Source organism: Enhydra lutris, unplaced genomic scaffold, assembly GCF_002288905.1.
Source record: "Enhydra lutris kenyoni isolate GAN:26980312 unplaced genomic scaffold, ASM228890v2 scaffoldscaffold39, whole genome shotgun sequence".
NCBI classification, from domain to species: domain Eukaryota; kingdom Metazoa; phylum Chordata; class Mammalia; order Carnivora; family Mustelidae; genus Enhydra; species Enhydra lutris.
Window position 1 is genome coordinate 24,106,642 of NW_019154123.1, and position 27,061 is coordinate 24,133,702.

Sequence of the window (27,061 nt, forward strand, 5' to 3'; positions counted from 1 at the left end):
GTGTACAAGCTTGTTGAATGCCATGGAAACATCCTGCAGGAAAAGAGAGGAGGAACATCTATGCCCAAGATCAGAGAATGACTGGACCCCACCCCCTCTTTCCAATACCACCCTTTGGAATTTCATTCCCGGGATTACAAGAAATACTATGCCCAGGAGGGATGGACATACCTCCCCATTCAAAAATGCATCCAGAAAGACTGGGGAGGTCCCAGGGAAGGATATGATGCTTTTCATGAGGTTAACATTTCCCAAGACTGTGTTTCACAGCATTGTTAATAAGAGTCCCATGTTGAAATAAATTTCAGAATGAGTGGGTTAAAGTTATCTTTAATGCAGGACTTCTCAAAGCCTTTGGGAGGCAAATGTGTCCTTGTGGCACAGAGTGTACATCAATTCCCAAACTTACTTTACCCGAGGACACTGTAGTAGCATATCTTGGGACACCAGGCTAAAAATACACCTGGCTCATCAGGGTTCCTTGCAGTTTTGAAAAGTAGTACCAGGACATTATTCCACAGAAATATTTTTTTCATATAGGACTTGAAGCTCTGACATTTTTCTTTATAAAGACATGAGTTGCATATCTTTGCTTTTCACCTGAACCATTTAATTATGCCCATAGGTGTCCACACATCCATCAGCAGAGCTTACTTAAGGCATGAAGGGAATCATTTTAGGACAAGAAATTTCCTAACTCATAGCCTGTGTCCCCAGGAACTCACTCTGTCCTGTTGTGGAAACCAGGCATCGGCAATGTCAAAGCCCAAAGCCAGCACACATTTCAACTTCTAAGACTACAGCAGAGAATGAGCATTTCTCATCATTTTTTAACCTTGACATTTTCACCTTCCCTCAACTCCCATTCCATTTCCTTTTTTGTATTTTTCCTTCTTCTTCAAATAGCCTTATAAACTCCTAAGATGGTTTACTGTGATGTGGGCAGCCTACATATATATTCATTCACCTAATCATTTATGGTGTCCTTCTGGATTCAGGGCCACGAATGGGAAAGACCAGGCCATGTTGTCACAGAGCTCATAGTACAACATTAATGAATGTTCATTTCCTCTCCTACTTATCTCCTTTATTTGCTTTGCCTTGGCTCTTTCTCCCCATTTTGCTTGACACTCTATGCTGTTCCTCCCCACTCTTGTTCATCCTTTCTCCTCCCTTCCTTGATAGCTTTTTCCAATGACTAACAGGAACCCAGCTCAGCTGGTTTTTATCACGCTCCTGTCCTTGCATTTTTCCAACTCAATTAAGCCATTACCAAGACTAAATGAGGCATGGACTCTCCAAAAGTCACACCTGTTGTCAGGGAGATGGAGGGTAAGAACCTGTGCAGCTGGCGGGCGAACAGCAAGCCAGGCTGGAGGGAGGCAGCCGAGTGTGACTCGGCAGCTTGTGTTCCCCCAGTGCTGAAAGAGGGCCCTCATTTTAAAACAAGATGTCCCTTGCTTTAATACAGAAGGAATGAAGTCTGACACAGACCTGAGGATGGTCACATTAATGATGACAGATAAGATGTCTCTAATTTTTTAACAAATGCACCCCTGGTGCGTATAAAAACCCACATTGTGGATGTGTCCTCAGCTAGATAGAGGTAAAGAAAGCTGTAACCAGAGCCAGGTACATGGGTTTTGTGATTATTGGTTGAACTTTCTCAGGTTTTTCCCTATTCACCCCTCATTAAAGTGTACACATTTCACCTTTTCTGCAATGGTGGCTTCACACCTTACTGTTACTGTTCTTTATGATCAGTATGACAAAAGAGGCCAAAGATTATAGTATAATAAATCACAGACAAATCAATGTATTCACTGTATGTAGATAAATGATTTCTACTGGAAATCAATTTTGGTTTCATAACCACCTTTTCTCTAGGCAACCTAGAATTTTTATGTCTGCATGTTAGGAATCAACAAATTATAGTTTTTGAGCTTGTCGTGCCTCTAATTTACTGAGTGGTTTTATTTATTTATTGTTTTATTTATTTATTTATTTCTGAGTCGTTCTATGTTTAGAGGTCTATGCTTTGGTTTTGTCTAGCTGAAATGTAGACAAAATCATTCTTCTCTAGAGTTAAACAATTTCTGGAAATGTTAAAGCCAAGGGGTCAAGAACCAAAGTGGTTTTTACTTTGATGGAAATCGAAATGTTGCAATGTTGTCTTCTAACCTTGCCCTTCTATCCTCTATTCATTCACTCCTGACTCTGGAACTTTTTGGACAAATTCAAGTTCAAGAGATATTGACACTTTTCAGTATCAGGTACCATGTTCAGTACTGAGAAGGCAACTGTGATCATGATGAAGATCCTCCCCTCAGGAACCTTTGGTCTTGTGGGATGACCCTTCTCTATTCTGTCCTACTATTCCCCCCAGACAACTGTTCGTTTTTACTGGTCATGTTTCGTTCATTCTTTCAGCAAATATTTGTGGGGCACATATTAAATTCTAGGCATTATACTTGGTGCCAAGCTACAGGGATGAGAAGAGATAGGCCATATCCTCAAGAAGTTTCTGGTCTCCACTTTGAATTAATTCTCCTTGAAGTAACTTCTGCCTCTGTACTTTCTCAACATCTACTTCATGCCTCTTTCTAGCATTTGCATCACTACTTATAATACGTATCTTTATCTCCTTTTAAACCATGAGTACCTTGAAGGCAACAATCTCAACTTTCTCTCCTAGGTTCCTCACATCCCCTAGTGTTTAACACATTGTGGCAGGGCTCAATAACTGTTTTTGAATGAATCAATAATTTACAAATTAATGAACCTATGGAGCCATAGACCAATTTTCCTGATCTCCCATCCCACATCTCTTGGATTAGGAACTCACCTATCAGTCATCTGTTAGTACTGAAACACTCATCATGATTTCAAGGACCTTCTAAACATAAAACAAGCTGGTACACGGGTCATTTCCTCTTCCAAATATATTTGCCTTTGAGATAAAGAACAAATACTAGCTTCAGCTTGTGTTTACAATACTTTTTTACAGGAGGACAAACATGATTATATATGATTTAAATGAAATGAACTTATAGTAAGGAAAACAAATGGGTTCACTTGCGACTCTTGGATAGATACTGTTAATATAGCTACAGAAAGAAGAAATATAATAACAATGGCTTAAATGAGCTAGAAGCATTTTCTATCTGTCATGTAAAAGTCTGGGAACAGTCTCATACAGAGGTTCTGCTCCATGAAATCATCAGCTCATGGCACCATCATTCCCTAAGATAGGGTGCCTGGGTCAAGATGGGCTCCAGCTGTCACCTAGACCTCCAATGCAGCAGAAGGAAGGAAGATGGGTGAAAAGACAAAGGACAAATACGAACTCTTAAGCAGTTTCTTGGAGGCTGCCACAGGCACCTCAGCTGACATCCCACTGGTCATAAAGGAAGTTGAGGGAAGTGGTTTTTATGTCAGGTAACCACATGTCAAGCTAAAAACGATTTTAGTGTGGCATAAAAGGAGTACAGACAGGAGGGATACAATCAGATGTCTTTACTGCAGATACTGCAACTGAAGTGTTAGTGACTAAGGACTTATGTACTTTGATTCCTGCAAGCTGAAGTCACAATGAACTCCAAGTGTTAATTCACTGTGCTATGATCACAGTTGATACTGCTCTGATTGTCACTATCAATGACAGCAGGACTGAGGGAGAAGGAAAAGAAACCTTTTGCAGTAAGGAAACTGGGGGGGCAGTGGGAGTCTGGGAAAGGCGGCAGCAACAGCAGTGGCAATAGCAATCGAAAGGGGAAGATAGGGTGGAGAAAGATGGTAGAGTCAGCGGGACAAAGTGGTTGGATATTGGAGGAAAGAAAGAGGGAGGATTTAGAATGATTTAGCTTTCAAACAAATTAGACCCTAGTAATTGGACTAAAAAGGGCAGTTTGGAGACTGCATTGGACTGGTGGAGTTAACGGCTACAAATTGACCCGAAATCTCTCCTTGATCTATTACTTCTCACCATGAATTTTCTTTTGAACGGACTAATGAAGTTAATAAACTTCTCCAAGTAGTTAATCTTTCACAGGGAAAATTTAACAGGTCTTAGTGACCTACCTTAATCAGTAATAATGTTCACTCTCCTAATTCAGTACACTACTCCGGACTCCTTAAAATTCTTAGTTCTTGAGGTATTCTTAATTCAAGTGCCCTAATTTCTCACTTGAGTAAGTTGAATATATGGAGAATCTATTCCCCCATCTAGAAAATAAAGTTGGTACTGCAGTTGTGAAATTTAAAATACACTGGATGTTTAAAGGACGTGACACAATGCCTGGTTCAATAAATGCTAGTTTTTGTCTCCTTCCAAAGTGCTTTTTTTTTTTTAATGCATTCATTCAACATTTATTCAGCACTTACTATTGCAGACATGGCTAAATGCTAGGGAACACAGCTGAATTTAGTTCTTGAAACCAAAGTTATCATTTTTTTTTCACTTCTGAATGTTGAGATAAATTCTGATCCCCTATACCAATGTGCCTGCCTACTGGACTGGGAGTTCCTGAGGGCCGGGAACATGCATACATTTGTTACCTTTATATTCCCAGTCCTTAACACATGTACTTATTAAATGTATGAATGAATGCATGACCAAGGTCCAAGAAATGAAGCCAAAAATCTAAATGCAGGACTGGAGTCAGAGAACTATGGTAGTTCTGGATGGATCGTGGATGTTCAGACATGAGGTCATGGAAAAGTTCAGACATTATGGGAGACAATTCCATGAATGCTGAGTGTCCGTGGGGGTACTCCTTCCACATGGGGCCCAGCATCTGCTAGAATGGCTATTGGAGGAGGTAGGGTTCCTAAAGGGCAAGAGGTAGCATGTGACATGGGAAATCCAGGCTGTGCTCCACCCCTAAGCTGGATGCCTCAGTGTGGGGCTGTGTCTGGCCCAGAGGAGTTCTTTTCTCCATTCACGCAAAGGTCCCAGTTTGCCAAGCTACACCCTGTGGATATGAGCACCTAAAAACTGAAAGATTAGATGTTTTCCAGGCAAAGTTTAGGCCAGAGGGACCAAAGAGGGGGAATGGCATGTGTGAGGTCTGAGAATTTTACAAAAAGCCTGGTGTACTTGAGGAACTGAAGGCATTTGGGGATGACTGGGGCATGGAGTTCAAAGAGAAGACCACCAAGAGTGAAACTGGATCACAGCTAGCATTTTCCGTGAGTTTACTAGTTACACTGTGTTAATGACCCTTCATGCATATTTATTCAGATCACAGAAAATGACTTTACCAAAGTCGTACGTTAGAAAACAGTGAAACTATGATTCAAAGCCAGGTTTAACTTCAGACCCTGTGCTCCAAACCACACGTTCCATGGCATCCAAAGATTTGCAAAAGCCGACTGCAAAGGAATGAAACTGGAGGCAGGAAAGTCTATGAGGAAATAGTTGCAGAAATCCAGATACGAAAAGCTGGCAGACTTAAGATGGCCTTGGAAATAGAAAGGAGTAGATGATTTCAGAGATTTAGGAAGCACAATCCACAGGACTTGGTGGTTGTTTGAATATGAAAGGCAATGATGAGAAGAGAGAGGAGGCTAGGATGACTCCTTATTTTGTCTTTGTGGATGGTACACCATTTGCTGAGATTAAAAAACAATGAAGTATGGGGCACCTGGCAGGCTCAGTGGGTTAATCCTCTGCCTTCAGCTCAGGTCATAATCTCAGGGTCCTGGGATCAAGGCTCACATCAGACTCTCTGTTTGGCGGGGAGCCTGTTTCTCCCTCTCTCTTTGCCTGCCTCTCTTCCTACTTGTGATCTCTCTTTCAAATAAATAAATAAAAATTTTTTTAAAAAAGAAAGAAAGAAAACACGTGAACATATGGGTAGGTGGAAAAGGAAAAAAGGGGAGAGGGAAACAAGCCATAAGAGACTCTTAATGATAGAGAACAAACTTAGGGTTGATGGAAGGAGGGGGGTTGGGGATGGGCTAGATGGGTGATGGGTATTAAGGAATGCAATTGTGATGAGCACTGAGTATCGTTTCCAAGTGATGAATCACTGAGTGCTACTCCAGAAACCAATATTGCACTGTATATTAACTACCTAAAATTTAAATGAAAATAAATGAATAAATTTAAAAAAATATTGTATTAAAAAAAAAAAAAAACAATGAAGTAGCAACCAGCAACCTTGGGAGAAAGGTGAGTTTAGAGCCTGCCAAGTTGGAGGCACCTGTCATCCAGGTGGAGATGGCCACATGACAGTTCAGTACTGGCCCTGAACCTCAGGAGAAGCTGTATAGTTACCCAACATGAACATATAATTGGTAATTGACCCAGAAAGTGGGTGATAGGGTGTAGAGAAGAACAAAGATTTCCTAGCAGAAGGACTTTTCCCTAGATGTTCCCCAGCTGTTAAGCCTTATCAACATAATCTGACCTTTGATTTATGGGCATCTTCTACAAGAATCATTCCTCAAAAGTTTACAGAGTATTATATTATAAACTGAAACCAGAAATCTATGATAAGGTACAAAAATGAGAATCTACTATAATAAAGAAAGAATAAAAAAATGGCCTTTTCTGACATTTTTGATTGATTTAAAGCCAAATTTAAAATTAAATATGACTATTCTGTATTTTCTGTAAGAACATAGGTGCTGAATAAAATATCATTTATATAACAATAATGCAAGGAACTACTTCTACTAAGAAAATTCTATGCATTATTCACGCAGAAGAATGAATGAATTAAAATCCAGCAATGACATCAGTGGAGGCCTTAGCTTATCAATTACCTCTTTAAAATGCGGCCTCACAACTGAACACAGTCCTTCTCCAATATGGGCAAGTAAAGTTTTCTGTATCTTACACAGAGTGCTATAAAAATGAGACTCTCAGTCATGCCTTACCCTCCTGTTACCCACCAGCCTCTCTAAATGGAAATTCTAAGCCATGTTAGTTGCAGTCATCATAACAAGACGGGATTTAGGCTTAGCTGAATTCATTTTATCTCTTTTCTTTTAGAAAGCCTCACAGACACCCTTTACGTGATGTGGCTTCTAAAGACTCAAGGACCACCCACCTAGTAGTCTGCAAAGGCAAAGGCAGAAATGGATATTCAAACACCACAGCCTCCGTTCTGTTATTAATTACTCTGTAGACATGTGCCCACACTGTAGGGAGTGAACTGCACCAAGGGGGAAAGTTCCAGGGGCCCCCAAACCACCAGCACTCTTGTTTTCCCCCTGGAGAGAAAGCAGAACTATGGCGTTTTATAGCTGCTGTTTCATCCTCTTGGCAAGTACCTGGTGCACTTCTGCCTATGGGCCTGACCAACGAGCCCAGAAGAAAGGGGACATTATCCTCGGGGGGCTCTTTCCTATTCATTTTGGAGTAGCAGCCAAAGATCAAGATCTAAAATCAAGGCCGGAGTCTGTGGAATGTATAAGGTAAGGAAATGAGCCAAGTCAAAGACTCTCTTCTATTGTAGAAAAACTGTACCAAACCCAAAGTAATTTTTTTGAAACTTGGTTCTCTCTTTTTAAAGATGGTGATTGGTAGTCATGCTGAAATCACTCCATTCCCTTTTTGAAAGAAATTTTTCAAAAAGTAGAATGTCAAAAATATTGAGTAAAAAAAATCCATGGCCTGTTGGGGATATGTGTCCAGTCACGTCGTAAATGAATCATCATTGTTCATCTAGCAGCAGTGTTGCTGAATGAAAGACTAAGTACCTAGATGGAAATTTATTACAGGTCTTGCAAACCTGAGTAGTAAAATCTCCCATTTACCTTAAGTGCCCCAGGTATGAAAGTCAGTAATACCTGAGTGTTGGCTGCCTCACTCTCATTTTTTATTAAAAAGGATTTTAAAGTTGAAAGAAACTTCAGTGGTTGATATGATACAGGCATCTTCAAAATGCAGACCGCAGGATTTTGGAAGTCCTTCTTATAGAAGGCTGCAATCCTGCTGCTTAACACAGAATACACCTAACGCCAATGGAGAAAACACAGAGTCTATCTAAGTGTCTCACTGAACTCTCTCTTCGGTTATTGGAAGACAGCTATCATGTCCCATTGAATCACTTCTTTTCTGCGCCTGAGTCTTGGTTTTCTGAAAAATTACTTCATGACATGATTTCCAGACCCCTCACCATTTTCATTGCCCTCCATCTAATGTTCCCTAATTTATCATGACTATGATACGGCATCTAGAATTAGGCACAATTCTTTCAAACAAGATCTGACTTCTGCAGAGTAGAATGGACTGTGTATCACTTCCCTTCACAAGGGTATCAGAGACCAGGAATGCACCCCAAGTTTTTACCCAGCTTTTAAGAGAAAATACCACTTTCTCTCTAAGACTTGCAATGCTCAAAAGGGATCCTGCATTTTTTCCTACTCTTCCTGTTTGCGGGAAAATGAAAATGAAATCTACAATTGCTCCAACAAAACCGGATTTCTGTTCATGTTTCTAATGAAAGCTGGAAAATTAGATAAAATTTTCACATTTTTCTCATGAATACAGAAAAACTAAGTACAGAATTTCAATTATGCTGATTATATACCTCACATAACCTATGTGGACATATACCCTCTTTGTTGTGCCCTACTGGACAGAGTTTTGTGTGTGCTACATACATACTTAAGATCAAGTAAGAAACCCTGAAATACTATATTTTTTAAATTATATTTAAGAAAGACAATAAAAGCAGTATAACTGTTTTATGTAAAGAAATAGTCTATAACCTCTCTAATTTTGCAGGTTTAAAACAAATAACTAAAAAAATAAATGATGGAAACATAAAGAAAATAACTAGGAGAAAATGTCACATTAAAAGTTAGGAACCTAAACAATACAGCGGAGTATATAGCAAATTGTATTTTTTACCACCTGTCATTGAGTTCCTGTAATCTACCAGGTAAAGAAAGAACCTGAGGAGTTGTTACATTTCTTCCTTTGGGCACGGATACACTGATTCCACATAAACTTCTAGCTCTTACTCTGGGCCAAATCCTGAGAGATGAAAACTATGTCACTGACCCTACTTCTCTTTGTTAAATCTGCTTGATATTTATTTAAAATAATGTTCTTTGAAAAGCAATGCACCCTTATTTTTAAAAACAGAATATATAAATAAAGGAAAAGCCACAATTTTTAAAACCATCCCTCCACCACCCAGAAATAACCAGTTTGTAAACAGCCCTTCTAGATATGTTTGTTAGTTTACAAAGATGAGACTCATCATTTCCCCTTCCCCTTTAACCTCTAATAATGTCATAACCTAAATTTGTGACCCTGCAAACCTCAAGTGATTTTTAGGCTCCAACCTATTAAAATCCTAATCTTATTTATATTTTCTCTAATCTTTCTTTAATCTGTATTATTTTTTAATACTTCACATTATCAACTTCAAATTCTTTGCTGGATGAAGCAGAAACAAATTATTCATTCTATTACTACAATCTTTGTTATCATTACTCCCTCTGTGTAAAGACCAGAGTGAGAATTTTACATAATTATCTCATGTTCACAGCCACCATATAAAAGGTAGGCACTGTCCCCATTTTACAGAGAGGTCTCTGAGTCTCAAAGAACACATCACGAAACAAAAGGGTAACAGAGCCATGCATGATTCAAGCGCAGCTTTGCCCAGTCCCTACTCTCAAGGCATTGACCAGAAAGCCTCCCATTTTCTTCCATTTCTTCTTTCTTCCAGGTACAATTTCCGCGGGTTTCGTTGGTTACAAGCAATGATATTTGCCATTGAGGAAATCAACAGCAGCCCAGCCCTTCTTCCCAACATGACACTGGGATACAGAATATTTGACACCTGCAACACTGTTTCTAAAGCCTTGGAGGCTACCCTGAGTTTTGTGGCACAGAATAAAATTGATTCTCTGAACCTTGACGAGTTCTGCAACTGCTCAGAGCACATCCCCTCTACTATTGCTGTAGTGGGAGCAACTGGCTCGGGCATCTCCACAGCGGTGGCAAACCTGCTGGGCCTCTTCTACATCCCCCAGGTACATGTAGTGCTGCAGGGTAAGCTGTGGGGCAGCAGGGTAAGCTGCCCTCAGGTGGGGCAGCAGGGTAAGCTGTCATCGGGACTCAAAGAGCTGCCATGCCCACTGTCCATACAGCTTGCTATTTTCCTACCTCTGGTTTACATTAGCACAGAAGGCCTTTTAATTAGTCAGGGCACTGTACCATGACCATTTGGGATTTCTGAGACCCTAACATCAATCATGTCAACTAAACCTTCACAACTCTTCCAAAATTCTTTTAAAAATACCGTGTATGAAACTTTGTCTTTTTTTTTTTATCAGAGTGTTCAGTTATTTCCTTTTCACTCCCTTCCTTCAGTGAATGCCCACTGTTCTGATTTTACTAAAAGGAATGAGACCATGTGATGTAAATCCCACTTTTCAAACTCAAAATATCTGTCCCTAATCCTATTCCCTTAAAAGTCTACCTCTCTATCTTCTGGTTGAGGGTTTAGCTCAGGGGGAAGAAGAGTATACTTCCTCACAGAACAGGAACTTATTCATTACCTTGCACATTCTAGAAATGGAAAATATTCTATTTCATTCAACAAATATTTATAGAACATATATGAATAAATAGTATCCATCCTGCAAGAACTCAGCCTAGGTGGAGAGATGTCTGTATTTTGAAATACTAGTAAACAGTTCACTGAAACAAGTGCTATCATAAACATTTATTCAAAGTTGCATATTTTCCCCCTGTGAAGTACACCTTTTTGCATGTTAATATTCACAGATCTATGATATCATTTTATAAGAGTGAAAAATTGGAAACAACCTAAATGTCCATGGATGGGAGAATCAACTCAAATGTAACATCATTTATGACAATTTTTAAATCAAATTATAAATGATAATTGAATTTATCATTTTCAATGTCTAATATACAAAATTTGTAAGAGTACCTTTCATAAATTCACATTTATATGTTGGGAGTCTCCATTTCTTTGGTGATAGACATTATCCTTTTATATACATGTGGCAACTCAAAAAGTCTTGTCATCATTTCCCAAATCCTTACTTCAGGGAATTAAAGGTGCTTCCCATGGGGAAGCCCTGACTATAACTTTTGCGCAAAATGATCTAACAATGCCCTTATCAGTAAATGTGCTGGGCAACATGCAAATATGCATCTTATAATTTTGGCATATTGTACAGAATCTTTTTTAAATACACAAAATGAGTTCTTGTAGCCAACAAGGCATAAGATATAATCACCACCGAATAAATAAAGAACCCAAAGTAAAGGTTTGAATTCTTTGTGGCCTGGATGAAAGATGACTTTAAGCTAAATTGGAATTATTAAAGTGAAAACTATAATAATTCTCAGTCAAAACAATGTTAAGTGTATCCACAGCAGTGGTTCTCTGCTGTGACTGCATGTTGGAATCACACGGGAAGCTTTAAAAATGCTGATGCTTGGGTCTCACACCCCAGAGGTCCGGGCTTAGGTGACAGGAGAAGCAGCCCGGGCGGCAGGAATTTTGAAAGCTCCCAAGGTAATCCTTCTCTGCAGCCAAGTTGGGAACCGCTTCTCTGCAGGGCGGGGACAGAGGCCCAGGGGTAATTCTTACGCCACTCATGCCACCAAGTGGATACAATAGGGCAGACCAGCTGGACCAGTTGTGGTTAGAAGTTTTCTGAATCATTCATGAACTTTTCCCCTCTGACAATGAAAAAAAGTTTTTTGTGTTTTTAAGGGTTTTTTGCTCTGTTCTGTTTTGTTTTGTATTTTGGTGGGGAGAACAAGTAATGAACTAGTATTTTTGCCCACTTTTCTGGTTCCTTTTAAAAAACTGGACAAATATTATAACTCTTAATTTTAAGAGAAACCTATCCATAGTAGATATATTTGTTTGTAATTTTAATCCTTTTAAAGTGCTTATCAATCCACTTTTCAAAAGAAGAAGTAAACAATAATGGAGGAATTTACAAAATGCCTGAGTAGGTTTTTCATCTGCAAATATCTGATTCAGAAGCTTGCTGTTTATGTCTGCAAGTAGAGCTCTGTAAAAACAGTAACGTCTCAACAAATTACTTAACCTAACTACCCATACGTCATGAACTCTCGTAACAGCAAGAAGGAACTTATTCCGATAAAAGGAAAAAATGTTGATTTCCTATTATAACTTCCATAATCAAAGCTCTTATCAGAAAAATCATGCCCCCTTAGTAAAGATGGCCCTGGACTGGGCAGAGGGAGAGGGTGAGTGAGAATCTTAAGCAGGTGCTATGTCCAGCACAGAGCCTGACACAGGACTCAACCTCACCACCCTGAGATCGTGACCTTAGCAAAAAACGAGCGGGACGCTCAACTGACTGAGCCACCCAGGTGCCCTGGCTCTGATCTTTCATACACCAATGTCTTTCATATTTTTGATGTAGAAACTATTCATTGACAAGAAGGTATATATTGGGAAATTCAAGGAGGGCACATGACATGATAAGCACTGGATGTTATATGCAACTAATAAATCACTGAACACCACATCAAAAATTAATGGTGTACTAGATGTTGGCTAATTGAATTTAAATTTTTAAAAAAGATCTCAAAAAAGGAAAATTCACTTTAAAACATTGAACATAGAAAACTAATTGTTTCAACTGGTGAGAATTATTAAAAGGACATTCCCCCCAATTTTTTCAACTTGGCTTCCTTTAAAACCTCTCTAGAAAACTAGAGAACAAGAGATATTAAACACTCTTTCATTACCAAAAGAGAACAAATGGAGGGAGAGAGAAACTAGGCAGAATAGGAAAGAGGAGCTTCCTTGGAGCTCCTCTGAAGAGCTGTGGGTTTATAACCCACAGGGAACCTCATTCCTTCCAGAAGTGAGTCATGGACAAAATGTTCGTCATAGTGAAGGGGTAGTTAAAACGTTTAGATCAGAACATGGATATATTATAACCAATGAGGCAGCACAGAGGAAGTTAGGAGCAACTACAAAACAGTGTATAGAAGACTTTCCTTGATAGGATAAGTAGATTCCACTACTGCTGGGTTGACTTTATGACCAGACCCATTTCTGAAGGTAGCTCTAAACAATCACCCACTGGGAATTAGAATGCTCCCTGAAAGACAGATGTTTGAGGGCTTACACTGGAGAGGAACAGATACTGGCTGTCTTCACCCTTTCATCCTGTCTACCATGAACAGCATCTTTGATAAATTAATGAATGTTCAAAAAACCACCTCTGCACAGCCTCATTCACTGGTACCTCACTCACTTATATGTTCTTTCCAGGTCAGCTATGCCTCCTCCAGCAGACTCCTCAGCAACAAGAATCAGTTCAAGTCCTTCCTCCGTACCATCCCCAATGATGAACACCAGGCCACCGCCATGGCAGACATTATTGAGTATTTCCGCTGGAACTGGGTGGGCACAATTGCGGCTGATGATGACTATGGCCGGCCAGGGATTGAGAAGTTTCGAGAGGAAGCGGAGGAGAGGGACATCTGCATCGACTTCAGTGAACTCATCTCCCAGTATTCTGATGAGGAAGAGATCCAGCAAGTGGTAGAGGTGATCCAGAATTCCACAGCCAAAGTCATTGTTGTTTTCTCCAGTGGCCCAGACCTTGAACCCCTCATCAAGGAGATTGTCCGGCGTAATATCACAGGGAGGATCTGGCTGGCCAGTGAGGCCTGGGCCAGCTCTTCCTTGATAGCCATGCCTGAGTACTTCCATGTGGTTGGAGGCACCATTGGATTCGCTCTGAAGGCTGGGCAGATCCCAGGTTTCCGGGAATTCCTGCAGAAAGTCCATCCCAGAAAGTCTGTCCACAATGGTTTTGCCAAGGAGTTTTGGGAAGAAACATTTAACTGCCACCTCCAGGAAGGTGCTAAAGGGCCTTTGTCCATGGACACTTTTATGAGAGGTCATGAAGAAGGTGGTGGCAGGATAAGTAACAGTTCCACTGCCTTCCGACCTCTTTGCACAGGGGATGAGAACATCAGCAGTGTGGAGACCCCTTACATGGATTATACACACTTACGGATATCCTACAATGTCTACTTAGCAGTCTATTCCATTGCTCATGCCCTACAAGATATATACACATGCTTACCTGGAAGAGGGCTCTTCACCAATGGTTCATGTGCTGATATCAAGAAGGTGGAGGCTTGGCAGGTACATCCTTCACTCAGATAGCAGTTCACTGTGTATTAAGGCAGAGTTGGGTGGATCCAGGCAAGACAGATAAAGTGGTTACCTCAGAAAGGCAGTATTTAAATGACATTGCTATACATAGCTTTGGATTCAAATTGCCTTTTCAAACATCTGAGCAACTGACTTCCACAAAATTAATAGTCATTTAATTTGACTATCTGTTTAAAGACTTGACTCAACTGTTCTTTAGTCCAGCAGTTCAGAATACCTAGAATATGGCCTCTAAAAGTTTTTAAATATCCTGGAACAGATTTAATACTGTGTCAAGTATTTTTTAAATGCTTAAATTACAAATATTGTTCCCTTTTAGCAAGTATTTATTGAGTACCTATTATATTCCATGTACTAAGGGACATAAAACTAGTGTTACTGTGTTTAGCCACTACTTTTACCGTAATATTATTCACAATATAATGTGCTGGAACACCCAGTAAGCCAACTAAGTTTAGGAAGCTAGCAAATCAAGGGCATAGGGAAAAAAATTCTTCTTAAAAAGATTTGATATTGGATATTTCAAAAAGAAACACTGAAGTAGTTATCATAGAAAATGATTAGATGAAGGTGGAATTTCTATACTTATTTTATGGTTTAGTCTTGTTTTGTATTTTTTATTTGAATTACACATAAAGAGACATCATAATCTTTTTCATTTCATGGAAATTCTGAAGATAAAAGTTTGGCTGACTTAAATCCTACATAGCTGTTATGTATTGCATACCTTGATTTTTCAACCAAACCTCATTTTACACTCTTTTTGTATTTTCCTCAGTTCCAGACTGACCTATCAGAGAGTGCATGATCATTAAGGGGAAGGGAAGGGGACATTCCTGAACATGAGTTGAATCACCCAGCCTCCGGCTTCAGCTCCAGCTCCCCAATCTACTAGCTGTATCATCCCTAGCAAGCCATGCTTTAAGTCAGTCTCTTCATCTGTAAGATGGCCCTAATATTTAGCCTACTTTCCACTCAAGGTTCTTTTGAAGGTGAAATGTGACGACATATGTGAAAGCAATTTATAAATTTTCAAGCTCTAAATGGATGGTGATTATTATAGTAGTATTATGCCTCTAATTAAGCTATCAGTTAGGTTAAATGGTAACTAAAACAACTGTGTATGTAGAAACCAACTACCAACTACCACAGACCCTTGGAAAAAGATACCAAGAAACAAAGAATGTATAACCTATGTCAGTCATTTTAGAGCTCTCATGGGATCAGGAGTGACTCTCTAGGGTGACAGAATGAGCCAGGATTGCAAGTACTTCTTAGTCCTTCTTATATAGAGAAAATCTCACTCAGATGTCATTGTTGGCTAAACTTTGTCATCTCTATGAGATACTTAAAAGTTTCTTTCCTTACACTGCACCACCCCCTTCCTGTACTCTGGCCAAAAAAAAAAGAAAAAAGAAAAAAAAAGCCAGGAGGAATTCTAATGACAGTCAAAAACAAAAAAGACTTGAGGAGCCATAATGATAAGGAGTGGAGTTTTAAAAAGGAGGAATAAAGGGACAATATTTTACTAAATACTGTTGTCTTTCCTCCCTTCCCTTCCATGTCCCCTAAAAGGAAGACTCCAGTCCTTGAAAAGCCTATAGGACAAAGGTGAGGTTGAAGGGGGAAGAGGCTTCCAGTAAGTAATTTGACAGTTCTGTTCTTCAATGGCTCCTCTCCAAACAAGGAAGATCCAGATAGTTAAAATCAAAGCTTAGGCATATGTGAAAAAAAAATTGTAAGAAGGAGGTTACAGTCAAGAGTTTTAGTTCCATACAGTAGAAAACCCAAACCAAATTGGCTTAATCAGAAGAAACTCATATTATTAGAGGCTCATAATACTGAAAACTGGAGAAGTATTCCAGATACAAGGAGATGTTTTCATCTCTATCTATGTTCCTTATTCCCCATGGTTAGCAGTTTTCAGTCTCTACAGTAGCTTCAGGCTCATAAAGTCTTTACTGTTAGGCTCTTACTTCCCAGGATCTCTTGTAAAATTCCCAGAATTTCCCACGTTGATTGAACAGTCCAGGATCACACATCCATCCCTGAAGCTAGGAGTGGAATCCTTTCAAATTATATAAACAGAGTAAGAGGGGGAGTGGATCCCCAAGGGGAAATCAGGATGCTGTTACCAAAAGGAAAGAAAAAAGAGAGGCAAAGTAGGCAAAATAAAGAGCCATCACACAGACACCTTGGCCAACAGGTTAAGTACAGGTTAAGATGTGCACTCCTGGCTCACACACAGCCTGGCACAATTCATCCAGCAGAGAAGACAGATAGGAAAATAGGGGCACAGCTCTAGGGAGGAATAATGTGGTCATTGGCCAAAACGTTCATGTACTTGTTGTAAGTCTCCTTTAAGCCTCGGGAACCCACGCAGTTGGTGGGCATTCTGGAATTTAAGATATTGGCCATGTCTGTATCTATCAAGAGATGGACTCACAATTATTCACTCTCATTATGAAGACCTACATGAAAACCTATCACCTGATCAGTATACATAATCTCATCCAAAGATCTCAGCCTGGAATTCCACTCCCATCTCTCTCAATTCTCTTATAAGCCAACCAGCCTGACACATCCCCACAAAAGCATCTACAAGGTTTTGTTATAGCATTTTTGCTTAGATCATATCCCACACCTGAAGGCCATCAATTTTCATTTCCTGTATCCACTGTCCACCACAAACTTTTAACCCTTTTTCAAAACTTTCTCCTAGAAGTCTTTGCAAGTCATACTCCCACACACACTCTTTATGGCCACTCCTTCTTCCTCATTTTTGCCATTTATATACTCAACTTAAGCTTCTATAACTCTTCAGTTGACTGAAATAAATTCTTATTAATTAAATTTCTCATTAAATTGGGTCAATCACAAGTTTTTTCTTTTGTTGATCTTTGCTCCCCCTAAAATTTGTCAATCAATTCATATGCCTTAAAGTATCACTAACAGATAATTTATGAACATACAATATACAATTCCCTCCTGACCTCCTTGGAGATGCCAAGCCCTTCTCCACTGCTCCTCTCTCTCTTCACTCTGACTCCTCTAATGTACTGCTCAGAACTATGGCCAGAACACCTGACACCTGAGTATGTGTAGAATAAATGAAAGAAAGAACAGAAATCTAGTTAATTTGGCCTTGCAGAAAACTGTTCAATCCAACAACCCATCCTTGAATCAATCACTCTAGTCCAAGTACTCTAGACTCTGATTGGATAAGCCTGTGTGACATTGCCCAACAATCAAATTTGTATGGAACATTATGTAAGGAAATATGGAACCACCTTCTTCTTTCTCTCAGGATGATTGTACATAAGGCATACTTTCCCCCCACCTTAAACCAACCGCTCACTAGTCAAATAATAGGTATGCATAATGACAGAACCACGGTGATAACAGAAGTCAAATGGAATTGATCATTCCAGGAATTGCTAGTACTACTGGGATTTGGAGAGGGGGGTGAATTTTAACCAGAAAAGATGGGGGATATAAGGAAATATGGTTGAGAGTAGAGAAGGGAACTGGTCCTGGATCTTCCCAACACTCTTAGTACAAGAAGTGGGCAAGAAACAATAGTCTCTTTATCTGTGTAAACCATCCCCCATTCACCCCTGTGTGGATGGGGTGCTTTGTACCATCTCATCCCATTTTCCCTCTGTGCTCTGATGCCAAGTGTAAGAGCTGGAAATCCTAGATGACAGTGGGGGGTTTCTAGTCTCTAGTCTTTGGTTTAGTTCAATTAAACATTAGAGTATGTGCCAAGAGGTGGTTCCCATTTATGCTTATAATGAGCAAGTTTGACTTTAAAATCCTTGAGAGGAAATACCCTAAAAGGCCACAAGATGGAAATAGTACCACATAAAAGACAGTATATGACCATCTCAGTGTTTACACGTTGTACTTTGTCCTTTTCGATGTGTTTAGTTTTATGAGCCCATCAATTTCGTCTGGATATTATCTTCTATGTTTAAGTCTTCCCACTAGCTGTTTTCCTTTCTCTTCCCCTACATTTATTCTTATTTTCCTCATATTTCTCCCCAAGTAAAATAATTTAGAAGCATATTATACTCGATTATAATCTCAAGTAAAATTTTATATTTTCTTTTTTAATGGAATTATTAGTCCTTTCTTTTAAAATTCCAGAAGAAAAGTGCTCTGAGGAAAATACCTAAATTATTTTGTAATGTATATTCTCTTTTGTGGGTCAATGAATATCACTTTAAAGATCCCCTATATTGCTTTTAAGGGTGAAACAGTTTCCATCTCAATCTTCCCTATTATGCAAAGGTATTAATGTAGAAAATTAGGTGTTCAAAGGCAAAACTTGAAAGTCAACATGTTAAAAGAAACATTAAAGATGTCTAAAAAGATGACTTAGACATATGACTTAGAAAACAAATAATTGACTCTTAATGGACAAGGTACCAATTTTGACTAGAAAAATTCAATACTCTTGATTTTATTTATACACCACCTATGAGGATGAAACTACAATACCATACTGGTTAGGATTTGAAATAAGGACAAAAACAAAAGATATCATCTGAGATAGGCCTTGAAGGATGGACCAGATTTTTTGGAAAGGGTCTATTCCTTGGAGAAAATGTCAAATTCAAAGGCAAATGTACAACCACATAGGTAAATCCCCAAAACATCATGTTGAGTGAAAAAATCCAGACTTAAAAGGAGTCATACTCTTTTTATTACTACACTTATATGATATCCTTTCTCTAACGATAGAAAAAAAGAACCACTTTCTCTAATGATAGAAAGAAAACAGATCTACAGTGGCCTAGGGCTCCAAGTGGAGATGGGGACTAACTGTAAAGCGACATCCGGGAAACTTTGGGGATGATAGTAGTGGTGGTTATACAGGCATATTTACCAAAACCCAGAACTCTACTTTTAAAATAGGCATATTTTATCCTATGTAAACTATACTTCAATATAGTTCATTAAAAATATAAAACAATGAAAAGTCCCTGGAGTGGGCAAGCTCATGCCATGCATGGAGATGGATGTTATTCGGTATAGACCCCTTTCCCGGTTAAGGCCTTTTACATTGCCACAAGCATTATACTTGTCTCCATGATCCCATTTTAAAAATAAGCCCATCTTCTCAACTTAAATTTTATACTAGTTAACCTGTTGTAACTAGCAATAGACAATGTAATAGATTGAGTATCTAGTTGACAGTTTGGACACTAGAGCCAAACTAACTAGATCTAAATCCCAATTGCTACTTAACAGTTGTATGACCTTGGGCAGTCACTTAATGTGCCTGTGTCTCATCTTCCTCACCTGAAAAATGGAGATAATGAAATGTATAAGTTCATTATAAGGATGACACTAGTTAATACATAAAAAGTGCTTAGGATACTACCTATACATAAGTGTTCATGTTAGTATTAAATATTAGTCTTGAGTATTATTCTTTTGGAGGTGAGGAGGTGAGGAAAGTAAGACCCAAAGAAACCAAAATGATTTGCCCAAAGTCATATGTCTAGCCAATAAGAAAGCCCATATCTGCCCTAGGCAGTCTGTTCCCCTGATAACACCAATATCGCCACTCTTAAAAGAACCATGTACCCAACTGTCCCTCTAGGCACAGGCTTTCTAGCTTCTAAGTGACTGCTGGGTCAGCCAATGGCTTCGCAATGAAGACAGTGGTCCATACTTTAAACCTGGATGATCAGCAGATCACCATCCTGAAACTGATTCATATAGAGACACAAAGACAAATTACAGTGTGCAAATAAGTAAGAGTGGACACAACGGACCAAATTAGAGAATGCCAAACATCCCTTTGTCCATCTTGAATATAACTGTATCTCTTATCACTAAAAAAGTCCCTGTTTGGCCCATATTAGGTGCTTAATAAATACTTGTTGAATGAACAAATAAGGAAAGAAAGAGAATGGGACAATGGTAAACACTGAGAGAAGACAGCGGTTAAATGGATAACTACAAAACAGTATAGAGACACAGGCACAGAAAAAAGAAAGTGAGTGGTCTGAAAGAAGTTAGCAGAAAATGCTCTTGCAAAAAACCCCACAATAACTCGGACTTCATAAATTTGTGCTGAAATTTACCTCTTCATTATCAATGAGATAAATGATGGGAAAAATACCACTTCAGTAAGGATTTTAAGAGTATTAAAAAAAAAAGTACAAACAGGATTATTGATACATGAAGATACAGAAACAATTAAATTTTATTCTTATTTTTAATTGACACAGGCGTCCTAAGAATCGGGAACAATTTTTAGCCTGATTTGTACCAATGAATCTCCTTAAAAGGAGAAAAGACACTTTTTGAAAAAATCCATTTTCGCATTTTCTTTTAAATTTTTAAAGGGGGGGTTGTCCTTCCTGCAATTAGTTTGAATTAATTTACCACAGCTAATTGAATAATTCTGTTTCTCTATTAAGGGACTGCCAGTCCTACATTTTAGGTGTTGGCCGCTCCCTTCACCTTCTGGCATACTCTGTCATCAATCTTACATGGAACAGTTGTTTGGGGGACTTACCCTTTTTTAAATCCAGGATGTTTTTCTTTTTAATTCAGAATGTATGAACTTAAGTTACAGCTATATCTCAAAGGGAAAAATTGTGTTGGTTTTTAATCCTATAGTATAATTTTAAGTATTTTGCTTTTAAAAACAAGTTTAAGTTACAACTGTTTATATAAAAGCCTTAATTTTTATGGTCTTCAATGAAGTTTTTCAAAAAGTGAATCCTAAGTCTTTTCACCTTATTTGAAAGTCCTTTTGTTTGCTTATTTGTTTTTGTTTATATATAGAACTTAGAACTTTATCTTTTCAGTCTGAATCAGCAGAATTCAGCCAACTATACTGGCTAGAACCTCCATTCTATAGCTACAATGTATAGCCACAGTGAGAATGCACATTCTTGTTTTGATCCTGATCTTAGAGGAAAAACATTCATTCTCTCACCACTAAGCATAATGTTAACTGCAGGTTTTTCATAGATGTCCTTTATAGGATTCAAAAAGCTCCTTTTTACTCCTAGATTATGGAGAGTGTTTATCAGGAATAGAGATTGGATGTTATCAACTTCTTTTTCTATATTTATTGAGATGATCAGATGGTTTCCCTTTTGTAGTATGTTAATGTAGTCAAATGTTAAACCAACCTTGCATTCCTATGATAAGCTCTACTTGGTCACAGTGTATTTTCCTTTTTGCAGATAGTTAACATTTGGTTAAGAAATTTTGCTTCTACATTCATGAGAGATATTGGTCAATAGTTTTATTTTTGAGTAATATCTTTATCTGGTTTTGGTATCTGAGTAATACTGGCTTCAAAGAATGAGTTAGCGAAGCCAGCTTGGGCCAATTTTCTTTGTGGGAAAAATTCTGAACTGTAAATTCAATTTCTTTAAAACTTATAATGCTGGGGCACTTGGCTGGCTCAGTCAGTTAAGCGTCTGACTCTTGATTTTGTCTCAGGTCATGATCTCAGGGTCATGAGATAAGCCCTGTTTTAGGATCTCATTAGGTGTGGATCCTGCTTAAATTCTCTCTCTCCCCCTCTCTCTCTGTCCCTCCCCCACAGCTCTCCATGTACACACGCATACTCGCTCTCTCCTAAAATAAAACAACACTTATAGGGCTATTCTGGTTACCTCTGAAGATAGCTTTGATAGTTTGTGTCTTCCAAAGACTGTATCTCAATTGTTAAATATATTGACATAAATTTATTTAGATTATTGTGATGAAATTGTTATTAATATTCTCAGACTATCTGCAAGATCTTTAGTGATCTCACTCCTCTCATTATTTTTTTGGAATTATGCATCTTCTCCTTTTTTTCTGGTCTATCTGGGTAGAGATCAACTGATTTTACAGATCTTCCAAAGAACCAGTTTATGTTTTAATGACTTTCTCTCTATTTTCCTGTTTTCTGTTTCACTGATTTTTGCTCTGATCTTTATTATTCCCTTTTTCCTGCTTTATTTGAATCTACCTTGCTTTTCTTTTTCTAGTTTCTTAACTTGGAAAGTGGGGTCATTGTTTTGAGACCCTTCTTCTCTTCTAACATAGTAATTTTAGTGTTACAAATTTCCCTCTAAACGTTGCATTAGCTGTAGCCCCCCCAATTTTTATACACTATGTTTTCATTTTCATTTAATTCAGAAATATATTCTAACTTTCCTTTCATTCCTTCTCAAATGCATAGGTTATTTAGAAGAGTGTTACTGGTATCTGAGTATCTAGATTTTCCAAATATCTTTCTGTGTTCATTTCTAATTTAAATCCTCTGGAGTCAAAAAATATACTTGGTTTGAATATTTTTAAATTTATGGAAACTTGCTTTATGACCCAGAATATGGTTTATCTTGGTAAATACTCTATGTGCCCTTAAAAAGAATGTGTATTCTACTGTTATTGGCTTCGGTGTTCTATAAATCTCAATTAGATCAAGTCTGTTGATCAAGTATTATTCAAGTCTTTTATATCCTTATTGATTTTCTACCTACTTGCTCTTTTAACTAATACAGAAACTATGTTGACCTTTTCTTATTTATTCTCAGACTAGTGAAAACCTCATCATGGTTTGACATTACCTGACAAATGCAACAGTATTAGTTTAATGCCCATACTATTAACCAAACATTCAACAGACATAGTTTGAGTATCCATTAAAATTCAGGCCTTCTACAAAACACTGGGGATAGAGAAAGGAATAAATCTTCTTTAGAGGAAATGTGTCTAATCTTAGGTATAAAATGTCTAGCCACAAAAATTCTGGCTAAAATGCTTCCTTTTCTGGATAAGATGTTTGTACTGCTCTTACCTTCTGCCTACCATTTTTTCTCTGTTCCATTTGAGGTTAGAATTGCAATGTCTCATTCGTAAATTCTCAACATCAAGTATGCTCAAGGTTACCTTGTTGTCAAGGTCTCTACCTGCTGCTAGATACCAGCTCCACCGGGAAAGTCATATTTGGATATGTGAAATCCCTTCTGATAGGTCCTCTTTTAAACAGCTTTTTAAAGATATAATTCACATACCATACAGTTCACCTATTAAAGTGGTTTTTAATATATCTGCAGAGTTGTACAACCATAACCATAATCAATTTAGAACATTTTCACCACATTAAAAAAAAAACTTCATATCTTTAGCTATCACTCCACCCCCTTCACTCCCCCATTAGTAAATAACAACAAATCTACTTTCTGTCTCTATATATTTGGATATTTCTGGACACTTCATATAAATGGAATCATAAAATATGTGGTCTGTGTGACTGACTTCTTCCACTTATCATGTTTTCAAGGTTCATCCATGTTGTAGCATATATTAGTACTTCATTCCTTTTTATGGCTGAATAGTATACCATTATATGGATATAATAATTTGTCCATTAATCCAACTGAAGGACATTTAGATTGTTTCCACTTTTTGATTATTATGAATAGTGCTACTATAAACAATTGTGTTCAAGTTTTTTTTAATTCAATTATCCAACATATAGCACATCATCATTTTCAGATGTAGTGTTCAATGATTCATCACTTGCATATAACACCTAGTGCTCATCACATTCCATGCCCTTCTTAATGCCCACCACCCAATTCTCCTACCACAACCCTCAGCTGGTTTCTCAGGGTCAAGAGTCTCTCATAGTTTCTCTCTCTCTCTCTGGTTTCTTCTCATTCAATTTTCCCTCCCTTCCCCTCTGATCCTCTGCATGATTTCTTATATTCTGCATATGAGTGAAACCATATGAATATTGTCATCCTTTGACTTATTTCACTTAGCATTTAATACCCTGCAGTTCCATCCACATCAGTGTAAATGGTAGGTATTCATCCTTTCTGATGGCTGAGTAATATTCCATTGCATATATAAACTACATCTGTTCATCTGCTGAAGGACATCTTGGCTCCTTCTGCAGTTTGACTATTGTGGACATTGCTACTATGAACATTGGGGTGCAGGTACCCTTCAGAACACTGCATCTGTATCTTTGGGGTAAGTACTAATAATTCAATTGCTGGGTTATAGGCTAGTTCTATTTTTAACTTCTTGAGGAACCTCCATACTGTTTTCCAGAGTGGCTATATTAGCTTGCACTCCCACCAACAGTGTAAGGGGGTTCCCCTTTCTCCACATCCTCACCATTTGTTGTTTCCTGTCTTGTTCATTCTAACTTAATGGCTAACACTAGTTAGCCATTCTAACTGGTTTAAGGTGGTATCTCATTGTGGTTTTAATTTGTATTTCTGATGACAAGAGATGTGGAGCATTTTTTCATGTGTCTATTGGCAATTTGTATGTCTTCTTTGGAAGAATGTTCGTGTTTTCTGCTCATTTCTTGATTGGGTTATTTGGGTTTTTCTGGGTGTTGAGTTTGATAAGTTCTTTATAGATCTTGGATACCAGCCTTTTATCTGATATGTCATTTGCAAATATCTTCTCTCATTCCATAGGTTGCCTTTTAGCTTTGTTGACTGCTTCCTTTACTGTGCAGAAGTTTTTATCTTGATAATGTTCATCAATGAACCCAATAGTTCATTTTTGCTTTTGTTCCCCTTGTCTTTAGAGATGTGTCTTGCAAGAAGTTGCTGCAGCTGAGTTCAAGTTTTTGTGTGGATATAGGTTTTCATTTTTCTTGGGATGGCACATAAGAGTAGAATTTCCGAGTTGAGTGGTAACTCTATTTTTAACTTTTTGAAGAAGTGTCAGAATGTTTTCCAAAGTGTCTGCACCATTTTACATCCCCACCAGCAGTGTATGGAGGATTCTGATTTCTCTACATTCTCATCAACCCATTATTATCTAGTCCTATGCCTTTTATTATTAAATCTAGCCTCTGTGCCTTAGCTCCTCTTTACCTATCTACTTTATTTCCCTTTGTTCTCTAGCACATACACAAATTTTAAGAAGCTGGTTTCTTTATTGCCCCCATACCACTTCATATTTATTCCTAACTTGATCTTTGTCCATGCTTTTCCCACTGTTCTTAACACCATCCTTCCTTCTGTCCTCTGCCAATCCAAATTTCTACCATGTCTCAAGCCTGCATTGAGATTTTTAGTAGCCCTTTTTAATTTCCATCTCTCCTGAATATAACTGTATTTAGAGCTGATACCCCATAAGTTAGAGCTTAACTATATTTTATCTCACGTGGTTTGTTATTTCTTCCAATATTTATGTCTTATTCCTTATCTCTCTAACCCATTTGTAAACTCCAAGAGGACTATATTACTAAGCCTTATACTACTGCAGCCTAGTTCAGAATACATAGTAGATACTCTATAAATATTTATTGTTGATTCATCCTAACAGCATACAAATCTCCCCTTATATTTAAAATGAGGTTTTTAGTGGAAACTTTAAGAAAATGGTTTTTTATTAGCTCCTTCTTCATTCAAATTAAGATTATGGTAGAAATCTCCATCCCAGGCCAATAGAAATGCAAAAGGGTTATAGCCAGTGATGATCTTTGAGTCACTTTTCTGCCCAATTTGACCAATGTAGAAGAAAACCATTTAATTATAAAATGATTGTCCCTGTTCCTTTTCCTATTCACCCACTGATGCCTGGAGAGTTTCACTGCAGAGAATCTATAGACAGAAAAAAGGATAAAGGCAGCTTGATGCCTGGCATAATTGAGAACCAAGGAATTAAACCTGAATAGAGAGTAAATTTATACTAAATATTCTAGCTTTACCACTATATATGTTTTTAAGATTATTCTTCAAATAAGAGTGATGCTTTTTAAAAAATACATTTAATGAGGAAATATTACTGACAAATACTTGCCATGGACCCTCTAAACAATTTATATCGGAGGCAGGATGATGTGGTAGGAAAAGCTCATATTTCAATCATAGCTCAAGAATTTCCTAGCTTCTGACTGGCAAGTTTCTTGACCTCTCTATGCCTGTTTCCTCATCTATAAGATAAAGGTAATAATAGAGTTGTTTTGAGGATTAAAAGAGATATTGTGTAAAGCATTAGTACAGTGCCTGACACATAGGAAGTATAAACAAGAGGTAGTTCCCTGCCTCTCCACTCTTTTCATCTCCTTTTACACACAACAGAGCAAAGACAGAGTTAGCACAATTGTGGAAATGACCATGAACCCTGTACAATTAGGATAAAACCCTTGCACTGAAAAGTAATGGTGGGTATGTGGGATGAAAGTATAGGTTTTGGAAGCTACTTAGAGAAGTTTGAAGCATATTTCATCTGAGACCTGAGAGATCCCCAGCAGGTTGTGGGAAAAAGAAGGAGAGCTGAACGTATAAAAAAGGAGCAAATCTGGGGTACCTCTCTGCAGACAGGATTAAGAGCTCAGTAAAAATGAAGGAAAAAATATAAGATTGATGACCATTGAGGAAAGCTCTGGAGAACACAGGTGGTATGAATCCTTAGTAGGATTCATTCTCCATCTTTTTGAGATAGCTAAGCAGTTCTGGATGCAGAACAGAAGAACAGGTAGCAAGGAGTGAGGTACCCCCTTTCCTCCATAGGTCTGGACAAAAGTCAGGGCAGCCAGAGTCTAGCAGGAGCAATGAGGACACTAAAGGAGTAAATCACACAGAGAAGGTTAGGTGAGGCACCCAGGGTGCTATGTTTGTGTGCATATGTGGTCTGCCATAGACTCTGTCCCCAGACTTGTCCCAGAGTTGTTTTGAGAAAATTCAGGTAACTCCTTTTCCCCATTTAATTTTCCTTATAATAAGTGTTTATTTGAAAATAATCTCATTACCGATGTATTAAAAAGCAGTGTCAACTCTGGAATGGAATGGAACATTAAAGCGGCCCTCAAGTAGTGGAACACTCAAGGTCTAGCTCAATCAGCTCAGTTTGTCATGCACATTAATATGGATAAT

General features: G+C 38.2%; 1 protein-coding gene across 2 annotated transcripts in view; it reads left to right on the top strand.

Annotated features, from left to right (window-relative positions):
• Positions 1 to 7,000: 7,000 nt before the first annotated feature.
• LOC111155111 (calcium sensing receptor) overlaps positions 7,001 to 27,061 on the top strand; it is a 28,593-nt gene continuing 8,532 nt past the window's right edge. For both annotated transcript variants that reach the window (XM_022515171.1, XM_022515170.1), the window contains exons 1-3: positions 7,001 to 7,425; positions 9,696 to 10,002; positions 13,269 to 14,153. In XM_022515171.1, coding sequence (XP_022370879.1) covers positions 7,241 to 7,425; positions 9,696 to 10,002; positions 13,269 to 14,153 — 1,377 coding nt within the window. In that variant the 5' untranslated portion in view covers positions 7,001 to 7,240. The remainder of the gene's footprint in view (positions 7,426 to 9,695; positions 10,003 to 13,268; positions 14,154 to 27,061) is intronic.